The following is an 11,457-nucleotide window of genomic DNA, read 5'->3' as shown; positions in this document are numbered from 1 at the left end:
ACTGCAAGCTCTCTCAAGCAGCCTGATCTCTTTCCCCGACAGAGCAATTCATGGAATCATGTTTCCCACACGGCCAGCCATTTTTGCACAAATCTGAGCAGGAATGACAAAGGGAATCTTGGCAGGATGGTCATTTTTTAAACGCTGCCTTCTTACCCTCTCCTCCTCATCCTGGAGAGAAGTGACTAGTGGGGTGCCACAGGGTTCTGTCTTGGGCCCAGTCTTATTCAACATCTTCATCCATGACTTGGATGATGGGCTTGAGGGCATCCTGATCAAGTTTGCAGATGACACCAAATTGGGAGGGGTGGCTAATACCCCAGAGGACAGGATCACACTTCAGAATGACCTTAACAGATTAGAGAACTGGGCCAAAACAAACAAGATGAATTTAAACAGGGAGAAATGTAAAGTACTACACTTGGGCAAAAAATAATAATGAAAGGCACAAATATAGGATGGGGGACACCTGGCTTGAGAGCAGTACATGTGAAAAGGATCTAGGAGGCCCCATCACCTACAAATAAATTGACCACATGGGACACATTGTTAACCCCGGTGCCCTGCATCCGTGGGTTGTTTTTAAGAGTTTGGTCCACTGGCTTTTTTAGAGAGTGCAAAAAGTGAGGGGGGGGGCCTACGGTGGGGACCCTGCCTTTGTACGTCTCTCCAACCCAAACCTTGAGGTATCAATCCCATCGACAGGAGTGAGCTGGCAGTAAATCACACGAAGCAAGTGGAGTTAACTCTTTATTATACAGCCGCTTCAGGTTGCACGATTTCGGATTGCTCACCGGAAGTAACGGAACAGGTTACTTCTGGGTTTTGGTGCTTGCGCATGCACAGAAGCGCTAAATTGCAATTTGCACATGCGCAGACGCAGCGGTTTGCGAACGCGCCTCACGCACGCATCGCGTTCGCAACCCGAGCGCCCACTGTAGGGTCATCTAGTCTAACCCCATGTGATGCAGGAATCACAGCTTGTCAATCAGTAAATGCAATGACAGTGGATTGGCAGGTTTTGTGCAACCAATCAGCTTCCCATAACGGGCATCTGGTTGGCCACGGTGAGAACAGGATGCTGGACTCAGGGTCGAACGAAGGTGGGCAGGGGGGTGGGTCACCCCAAGTGCCACCGGGGGGTGACAAAATGGCCCGCTGCCTACCCCCAGCTGTAGGATGGCCAAGGGTGCGTGTGTGCAATTGGTATCCCTATGGGGCGGTCTGCACCAGGTGCTGGAAAATGTTTCCTCTAGAAGCCTAGATGGCTAGATGGGCCGCTGCCTGATTCTGCAGGCTTTTTATTGCGCATGTGTTTTTTATAAATTGAATTGAATTTTCAAATTTTACACATTTTTCTATGAACATTACGTTGACCTCCCACCCCACGCCCCTTCCATGGTGTTCTACCTATGCTGTCGTTTAAATGCCGAACGTATATATTTTTAATTCTTAATCTCTAGGTTTAATCACCCTAAGTATTCATCTCAATCATTATTTCGGAGCTGTTCGTATTTCAAATCACGCTCACGTTTTCATAACACTATAAGACTTCTTTAAATATTCTACGAAATACTTCCATTCGGCTTTTTGTTCGTTTGCTGGTTAGTTACGGTTCTTAGGCAGGAAGTCCTCTGGGAATCGCTTGTAAAGTGTTGCCTGATGCTGTTGTCATGGCATTTTTGTGGGTGCAAGGCCTCTGCCTTCTGGCTCAGTTCCCCCCCCCCCCCATGCAACAGATGGACTAATGCCCCTTCTCCCAGGTGGCACAGGAATGCAGGAACTGGTACCCAGTGAAAACAAAATAAAATAAATAAATTCCTTCCAGTAGCACCTTAGAGACCAACTAAGTTTTTTCTTGGTATGAGCTTTCGTGTGCTGAAGAAGTGTGCATGCACACGAAAGCTCATACCAAGAACAAACTTAGTTGGTCTCTAAGGTGCTACTGGGAAGGATTTATTTATATGTTATAATTGTGATGATTATGGCGCACAGCTGATGAGAACCCCAAATTAACAATCTCAACATTGGGGTTTTCATCAGCTGTGCGCCATAATCATCACAATTATAACAAGCAAAGGCTTGACATATCTCGCTTTGCGTGTCATGAGTCTATCTCATATATTAATCTCAAAACAATTGCTTACATAAATGGACTTTTCTACAATATTCTAATTTTTCGAGTTTCACCTGTATGTGCAGCGCCCAGTGCGCGTCGGACCAGGCGATGTAAAGGAGCTGGACCGAAGGCCCCCCCCCCTTAAAAAAGGTCGACAAGAACAAACTTAGTTGGTCTCTAAGGTCTACTGGAAGGAATTTTTTAGTTTATTTTGTTTTGACTATGGCAGACCAACACGGCTACCTACCTGTAACTGGTACCCAGTAAGGCAGCCTCGCCTCTGGCAGCAGAAGCACCCAGGACTTTTGTTCCAGGAAGCTACACGGAGCTTTTACTTGAGGATAGAAGTTTATAAATTGACACGTGGCAGGAAAAAGAGCCGATAGAGAAACGTCCGTCCCCCCCTCCCAGAACACTAGAACTCCAACGGAGATGAACGTTTCGAAGATTCAGGGCAGAGTTAGAGGACAGCTTGCTTAAAAGCATTATTGCTATTAGGAATCCAAGAAGTTTTATAAGGGGCCTTAACCAACCAGACCACAGATTCAGGCTGGCTATTGCGGCGATGCATGCCTAGGGCAGGGGGAACAATATCATGGCTGTCCGATTACAATTCAGCAGTTGTGTCAAGAATGCATATGGCGACCTCGTGTGACCTGGTGCCACCCAGATGTTTTGGTACCCCAACACGCACCAGTCGCAGCTAGCATAATAATAATAATAATAATAATAATAATAATAATAATAATAATTGTTATTGTTATTGATACCATACCCATCTGGCTGGGTTTCCCCAGCCACTCTGGGCGGCTTCCAACAAATATAAAAATACATTAGAATATCACAGATTAAAAACTTCCCTAAACAGGGCTGCCTTCAGGTATTTTCTAAATGTCAGGTAGTTGTTTATCTCCTTGACCTCTGATGGGAGGGCGTTCCACAGGGCGGGCGCCACCACCGAGAAGGCCCTCTGCCTGGTTCCCTGTAGCTTTGCTTCTCGCAGCGAGGGAACCGCCAGAAAGCCCTCGGAGCTGGGACCCAGGTGTCCGGGCTGAACGATGGGGGTAGAGATCCTCCTTCAGGTCTACTGGGCCTTTGAGGCCGTTTTGGGCTTTCAAGATCAGCACCAACACTTTGAATTGTGCTCGGAAATGTCCTGGGAGCCAATGCAGGTCTTTCAGGACCGGTGTTATGGGGTCTCGGCGGCCGCTCCCAGTCCCCAGTCTAGATGCCGCATTCTGGATTAGTTGTAGTTTCTGGGTCACCTTCAAAGGTAGCCCCACACATAATGTTCTTCTGTAGGAGATGGGTCATCGTGGAGGAGAAACCTCCCCCCAGGTTCCCTACGCACCTTCCCTGGGGAAAAGGCATCCGCAGCAGGAGTGTTGTGCTGGGCAAATGCACAGAGGATCAGGATACCAATGGCTTTGACATATAAAATATTACCTGGCTCAGGTCCTCATTCCTCAAGGACCTCTCCTCACACAAACTGACCCGGACCCTGTGATCATCGCCTAAGGCCCTTCTTCATGTGCCTCCCCCATGAGAGGTCCAGAGGGCGGCAACAAGAGAACGGGGCCTTTTTTGTGGTGGCTCCATTTTTTATGGAATGCTCTCCCCAGGGAGGCTCACCTGGCACCTTCATTACACGTCTTCAGGTGCCAGGCAAAAAAAAATAATATCCTTTTTAACCAGACCTTTGGCTTTTAAATATCTCTGTCCGTTTTGCATGGGTCCTAATGTAGGTTTGAGGGTGGTTTTAATATATTCGCGAGTTTTTGTTAAAATACTGTAACTCTCTTTGAGTTGCCGTAGCTAAAAAACCCGGAATGATAAATCTAATAAATGATGATTGTGATGATTTCATTTCAGTGCCCGAGATAAACTCACTGCAAGCGCAAGCAAAAGGCTTGCCCAAATGAAAACAAAAAACAAAAAAACGAAAATATCCTGAATAATTTTTCAAAAACACAAAGAAAAAGACCGGCTGCAGCTTCGTGGATAAAAAGTTTCCCGTTTATTTGCTCTGGTGACGCCACTCCTTTTCGAAAGAAACAGCTCCACGTCATATTATAAATTGATTTTATGTACACCCCACGTGGGGGAAGAAGACGAAGGGGAGAAATACATCAAAATATAAAAGGAGGAGGCCGGGCGTTATCAGTGATTATTTACAAGGGTGGGGAGATTTTAAAAAAACCAGTACCCATTCTGTGGAGGTCGAGGGAACATTCCCCCCCTGCTGTTAAATTAAAAAAAACAAACCACACACACATACAACCGTTTCACTATAAATAGACATTTTTGTAAAACACGCGCACACACAAAATCCGTTAAGCCACTGCGATTCCCTAGAAAAGGCAGCTTACCCCTTGAACGAAAGTGCATACATTCATTTTCTCGCAAGATTTAAACTGAAGCAGCTCGGAAACAGCAAAAAAGAAAAAAAAAAGTGAATTAGTTTCACATCGGAAACGTTCGAAGAGCAAAAAACTGATTCTGGTCGCTGAGCCAATCGCCCGGTTGCTCCTCTGATCCGCAGGATCACAAGACCTTTGTGTGCCTCTGGCGGAAAATCCAAAGTAGACCCCCCCTTACCCCCTTCATTCTCAAGACACCCACCCACCCACCCGGGTCCAAATGGGGCACGAGGCAGCCCCAACCCCATTTGTTAAAGTAAGGCTTGTGCAGGAGATCTTCCCATTAGAACAGTGGTTCCCAAAGAAGGTGGTGGGATTACCGGGGGGGGGGAGTGGCTCTAAGAGGCAAGGGGGTACTGGGGGTAAGGTGAAGGTAAAGGGACCCCTGACCATTAGGTCCAGTCATGTCCGACTCTGGGGTTGCGGCACTCATCTTGCTTTACTGGCCGAGGGAGCCGCCGTTTGTCTGCAGACAGCTTCCGGGTCATGTGGCCAGCATGACTAAGCCGCTTCTGGCGAACCAGAGCAGTGCACGGAAACGCCATTTACCTTCCCGCCGGAGCGGTATCTATTTATCTACTTGCACTTTGACGTGCTTTTGAACTGCTAGGTTGGCAGGAGCTGGGACCGAGCAACAGGAGCTCACCCTGTCATTGCGGGGATTTGAACCGCCAACCTTCCGATCGGCAAGCCCTAGGCTCTGTGGTTTAACCCACAGCACCACCCACGCTGGAGGCACGAATGACTCTCTGGCGTCACCGGATCAACTTCGCCAACTGTGTCAAATTCATTTAAGTGAAAGCATTCAAACTGGATTTTGAGCAGGTGTGCCATTGATTGCTGCCATTTTGAATTTTATTGTGCCATCTTCCTTATTGCATCATGCAAACCGCGGGTGGCGCTGTGGGTTAAATGACAGAGCCTAGGGCTTGCCGATCAGAAGGTTGGCGGTTCGAATCCCCGCAATGATGGGGTGAGCTCCCGTTGCTCGGTCCCTGCTCCTGCCCACCTAGCAGTTCGAAAGCACGTCAAAGTGCAAGTAGATAAATAGGTACCGCTCCGGCAGAGAAGTAAACGGCGTTTCCGTGTGCTGCTCTGGTTCGCCAGAAGCGGCTTAGTCATGCTGGCCACACGACCCGGAAGCTGTACACCGGCTCCTTCGGCCAGTAAAGCGAGATGAGCGCCGCAACCCCAGAGTCGTCCGCGACTGGACTTAGAATCCTAGAGCTGGAAGAGACCCCAAGGGCCATCCAGTCCAACCCCCTGCCAAGCAGGAAACACCATCCAAGCATTCCTGACAGACGGCTGTCCAGCCTCCGCTTCAAGACCTCCAAAGAAGGAGACTCCACCACACTCCTTGGCAGCAAATCCCACTGTCCAACAGCTCTTACTGTCAGGAAGTTCTTCCTAATGTTTAGGTGGAATCTTCTTTCTTGTCGTTTGAATCCATTGCCCCGTGTCCGCTTCTCTGGAGCAGCAGAAAACAACCTTTCTCCCTCCTCTATAGGACATCCTTTGATATATTTGAACATGGCTATCATATCCCCCCTTAACCTTCTCTTCTCCAGGCATACCCAGCTCCCTAAGCCGTTCCTCATAAGGCATCGTTTCCAGGCCTTGGACCATTTTGGTTGCCCTCCTCTGGACTTAACGGTCAGGGGTCCCTTTACCTTTAAACCGCTACTCTGAATAATGCTTTTTGCAGGGTCGGGGAGTAATGGAAACCAGGTGTGTGTGTGTGTGGCTCGAAAAGTTTGGGAACCACTGGGCTAGATGGTGCCCCATGGATCAGATCTGCATCGCACTCATTTTTGGGACTCCCATAATCCACAGGGTGCGGCCATCATGGCTCACATGAACGCCACATTCTCTCTCTCTCTCTCTCTCTCTCTCGTACCTGACTTGAAACCCTTCCTGACCCATTGCCAGGTCACCCTCCTTGCCGCCTCCTTCTCAATGGTCAGATAAAAGCCCCTTTCCTTCCCAGCCCCCAGTATTCCCTTCCCAAGGAAATGGGGCCAGGGATCGTTGCATATTTCCCTTGGCGATTTCTAGCTAGCTCATCCTTCTCCAGATGTCTCTGGACATTACTTCTTCGCCCAGTGAACTATGGAACTCCCAGCTGCAGGAGGTAGCGACGGTCACCAAGTTGGGACGGCTCTAAAGGAAGACTGGGCAAAAGCACGGAGGGGTCTACTAGCCACCATGGCTATGCTCCACCTCCACGCTCAGAGGCCGCAATGCTTCCGAAGGACCGTTGCCGGAAACTGCAGGAGGGGAGAGTTGATCTTGTGTTCAAATCCTGCTTGCGGGTTTCCCATTGGGGCATCTGGTCAGCCCCTGTGAGAACAGGATGCTGGACTAGAAGGGCCATGGGCCTGATCCAGTGGCAAGGCTCTTTCTTGAGTTCCTAATGGAGCCCCCATGTCCAGAGGCAGTCTATCTTGATTCCTGGGTTCCTAGGGGGCGTTTGGCCACTGCGAGGACAGGATGATGCAGTAGATGGGGCACTGGCCTGATCCACCAGGGGTCTTCTGCTGTTCTTATGTGGGGAGCCATGACAGTTTAAAGGGGCGGTACACATGAGAAAATGACCCCCCCCCACACACACACATACACACCTGCAACAATGACCCCAATTGTTTCGGCACCCAACTCACCCAACTGCTGCTACCAGTGAACTGAAATTGACTCAAACCCAGACGAATTATTCAATCCCAACAGAGTGAGGTTGAAAGAGGGGGAGGAAGAGATCCAGACCACTTCCCCTCTTTTCACACACCCCTTCCGACCGGGGTGGGGGGTGGGGGGAAGGGAGCTGCTTTTCGTTGCCGATCTTTCGGAATGCACACTCACAATTCGTCTCCCTTAAACTCTCCCGCCACCCGGCCTTCTCGCCCCCTCCCTGGGCGCAGTGGTAGGGCTTGGTCCTGGACCCGGAAGCAGGCCCCCCCGGAAAGTTCACGTTTTGGGCCCCCCCTCTAAGGCACTGCCGTTGACCTTCCTGGCGCTCGGCTGCTCCGGGGTGGGCAGCAGCGGGTGGGTGAGGCTGACCTGGGCGTTGCTGAAGGAGGCGATCCTACCGCTGCCACCAATCTGGATATTCACCGTCGTCGAGTAACTGGCCCTCTGGTGGCCCCTCTCGGAGAGCTGCGCCGGGTCCGCGCTCATGGGGGAGTCCGATTCGGGGCAGCCCTCCCCCTCGAGCGGTCTCCTCTGGGAGCTCGGCCGGCACTCCCTGCTCACGTACTTCAGGCACAGGCCTGGCACGTTGGGCCACTTGATGCTGCCAATTTCGTGGGACCCGGAGGAGCCTCTGGGCAGGGGAGCGGGCAAGTTGTGGGGAGCCCCCTTGGCACACCTTAGCAGCACCTGGTCCCCATTTACGGCCAGGCTCTCAGCCAGCCCGCCACTGGGGAGGCTGTTTCCCCGCGGTCTCAAAGGAGGCGACGCGGTCGGCCCCGTGGCAGAGTCCGGCACCAACGGCACCGGGGAGGCGATGTGGGCGGGCGGCTGCCCGGGAGGGTGGGCGCACAAGGGGGCAAAGCTGCAGGCCCGGAGCCCGCTTGGAGGCGGGGAGCAGACTCTGGGCTTTACAGGGCAGGGCGACTGCACCCTGGAGTTGGGCTCAGAGGCGGAGGAGAAGGGGACGCCGTTCTCGAAGGCCTGGGCTGCTGCTGACAAGGCTCGGCGGCGGGGAGGAGAGAGGGGCCCGAAGCAGCGGGAATTGGCCGGCGGCACGTCTCTCGGAAACAAGCCCTCTGGCTTCCCCAGGATGGCGTGTGCCCTGGGCGCCCCCTTGGGGAGCAGAGCCAAAGGGTTTGCCAGGGGTCTCGGGAGGGTTGGTCCAGAGGCGGTCGGCAGGAACGGCACCTGCATCTCCTCGTGAGGAGGGCCGCCGTTTTTGCGGGCCAGGCTCTGGCTGATGCAGGAGGCTGCGATGTACCTGGAAATGGCCGCCGCACTCGAGGAGAGGCACCTGCGGACCGGAGAGGCGGGGAGAAGCTTCGGGAGCGGTGGCGGCGTGCGCTGCTGCCGCTGCCGGGCGGAGACCGGAGGCTCTGTTGCCGCCTGGAAACCGGGCCGTGTTGGGGAAGGGGGTTCTTGGACGGGGCAATTCTCCATGCTGCGGGGCATCGGCGCCTCTGCGGGGCCGGAGGAAGCCAACGGGAGGAGCGCCGTGGCCTTTGGGGTGGAATCCAGGGCCACACTTCCGTGGACCCCAGGCAGCGTTTTGAAGGATTCGTTGCTTGACGCTGCCAGCTCTGTACCGACTTTATCGTTCTCCGTGAAAGGTGCTGGGCCTCTCCCTGTTGAAATGCCGGCTGCCGACAGCTGCAGCCCAGAGCTTGTATGGGAGAGGCCTCCTTCCTGGTTTTGGGGGGAGGCCTGCTCTGCTGGGGGAGCAGCTGGAGAACTGGGCAAACTGGCCTTCGGTTCCTCTACAGAGCCTGGTAAGACATCTTTCATGTCCCCGGCCAGCTCAGATGCAGACGTGGTTTTCTCTGCGCTCGTGGCTCCAAGCGTTCTCTCGGTTACGGATTTGGGGTGCAGAGGAGAACCCCCCAATTTGCACCCCTCTTTGGCAAGGTGATCCACAGCAGGGCCGGGTGACAGGGAGTGTCTGGGGCTTCCTGGTCCTCCTCTGCTTTGCTTGCCTTCTGGGATCTCCTCCCTACCGGCGGGTGCCGAGGCGTCAGACCCGACGCACGAAGGTTGGGGTGCGGGGCACAGAAGTTCCTGCCGCAGCGGAGCCAGGAGTTCTGGGGGGAGAAGCGGGCGGGGCTTCTCGGCACGCAGCTCCAGGGCCGTCCCCCGGGTGGCGGCAGCGAGCGTCGTGTTCTCCTGGACTTGGACCACGTGCTGCAGGGGCTCGTGGATGAGGATGTGGCCGTAGATTCGTGGCTCACCTGCAGAAGGGGAGAGAGGGAGAGTTCAGGGTATCAACTAGGGTCGACAGCTTGCATTGGCTTAATCCATAGATCAATCAACCCAAGTGAGGGTTGATTATCGTATTTTTCGCTCCATAGGGCGAACCGGACCATAGGGCGCACCTGGTTTTTAGAGGAGGAAACAAGAAAAAAATTTCCCCTGGTTTTCCTCCTCTAGAAGCCCTGTTTTTTGAGGATCAGCTAAAAGTTTTGCAGCTTTTTTGCAAAGGGAAAAACCCTGTTTTTTGAGGATCAGCTAAAAGTTTTGCAGCTTTCTTGCAAAGGAGGAAAAGCAAAGCTCCTTTTGCAAAGGGGGAAAAGCAAAGAGGAAAAGGCCCATTTTTATGGGGTTCAACTCACATTTCTGCAGCTTCTAAAGGAAAGGGAGCCTTTTCTACAGTTTCCAGACAGATAATCTAATCAGCCAGTCCCATGTCGCTGGGGAAACAAACAACCTCCCTCTGCAGCACATTCAACAAAGGAGGGTGGGGCTGAAAGGGAGCAGGGACTCTTATCTCTCTCCCGATCTCTTGCTGATCAGCTGCTGAGCGGGGTCCTTTCAACACCCCCTTTTCTCTTTGTAAAATAAAAAGCATGATCCTCTTTTGGCTCCTGGGCAATTCAGCTCCAGGGACCACCATTCGCTCCATAAGACGCACAGACATTTCCCCTTACTTTTTAGGAGGAAAAAAGTACGTCTTATGGAGCGAAAAATACGGTAATCTTTGGAGGGTAGGTTTCTGGTTGCAGATGGTGAGGGCTGAGGTCACCCTGGCTAGTTCGCTAAGGCTACTGAGGTCTTCTTTTGGAAATGGCCTTTCCTCCTAAAACATGCATACCCTCCAACATTTCTCTGATGAAAATAGGGATGTTAATAATAATAATAATAATAATAATAATAATAATAATAATGATATCCTGCCCATCTGACTGGGTTGGCCTAGCCACTCTGTGTGGCTTCCAAGATATATAAAGACATAATAAAACATTAAACATTTTTTTTAAAAAAATCCCCATACAGGGCTGCCTTCAGCTGTCTTCTAAAAGTTGTATAGTTACTTATCTCCTTGGCTTGGGGGCTGCATTACTCCATACCCTCCAACATTTCTCGAATGAAAATAGGGTCGTCCTAATCAGAAACTGGGATGGCTTCTGTAAATCCGGGACTGTCCCTGGAAAAGGTCTGAGGGTCTGCACATGGCAGCCGTTGTTTTTTTTTTAAAGCAATTTTAGGTCCCCCATCCCTTCAAATTTTAGAGGCGCCCGAAACCCTGCTTAGTTGCTGCTCTGTGGTGCTGTTTCCTAAGGCAACGGTCGTCGCGCCCTCTGGAAGCTTCGCTGAGCTCCCCCTTTGCCCCGAGATGCAACAGGAAACGCTTGTGATTTAAGAAAAAAGTCTGCCGCCCCCACCCAAACCGGTCGCAGACTGCAAAATCTTGGAAGACGGACACAAAAGTCCAAGGGAAACAGAGACTGCAGCTGGCCTTGTTTTTGCAGACATTTCTTGCACAGTGGGAGTGGAGAGGTCAGCAATGGGGTGGGGGGTGGGGGTAGGAAGCCAAGCTCCCCACCGACTCAGAACGGCCTCCTGAAAATCAGGGAGAACAAAAAAGATCGGGGAGGGAGGCTTTAGGGCGGTGTAACAGCAGGGGGGGGGGACCAAGGGCACAGTTTGCTTTTCAGATGGAAACCACACACACACACACACACACACACAAACACGGATCCCAATCTCTGGGTCAGCTGATCTTGGAACATACGGACGTTAAGGCCAGCCAGCTGTTCTGGCAATGGCCAACCAGGTGCCCACAGGCAGGATTCGCACCCAAGAGCAGCCCTCTCCCCTCCTGCGGTTTCCGGCAACCGGTGTCGAGAAGCGTTGCTGCCTCCAGCTGTCAGAGCCATCCTGGTTAATAGCCATCAACAGCCCTCTCTTGCGTGGATTTTACTAACGCCCTTTTACTAACGGACCTTGAATTTTCTCAGG

The 11,457-nt window shown here is 52.1% G+C and overlaps 1 protein-coding gene across 1 annotated transcript in view; it reads right to left on the bottom strand.

The window, feature by feature from the left end:
- Window positions 1-7,495: 7,495 nt before the first annotated feature.
- Window positions 7,496-11,457, bottom strand: part of PLEKHG2 (pleckstrin homology and RhoGEF domain containing G2) — a 74,855-nt gene continuing 70,893 nt past the window's right edge. Inside the window, exons 18-19 of the mRNA XM_033158606.1 lie at window positions 7,910-9,449; window positions 7,496-7,855 (exon numbers count right to left, since the gene is read on the bottom strand). Of these exons, the coding sequence (XP_033014497.1) occupies window positions 7,501-7,855; window positions 7,910-9,449 (1,895 nt within the window). The 3' untranslated portion in view covers window positions 7,496-7,500. The remainder of the gene's footprint in view (window positions 7,856-7,909; window positions 9,450-11,457) is intronic.

Source organism: Lacerta agilis, chromosome 8, assembly GCF_009819535.1.
Source record: "Lacerta agilis isolate rLacAgi1 chromosome 8, rLacAgi1.pri, whole genome shotgun sequence".
NCBI classification, from domain to species: domain Eukaryota; kingdom Metazoa; phylum Chordata; class Lepidosauria; order Squamata; family Lacertidae; genus Lacerta; species Lacerta agilis.
This window is presented reverse-complemented; position numbering and strand designations above follow the sequence as displayed.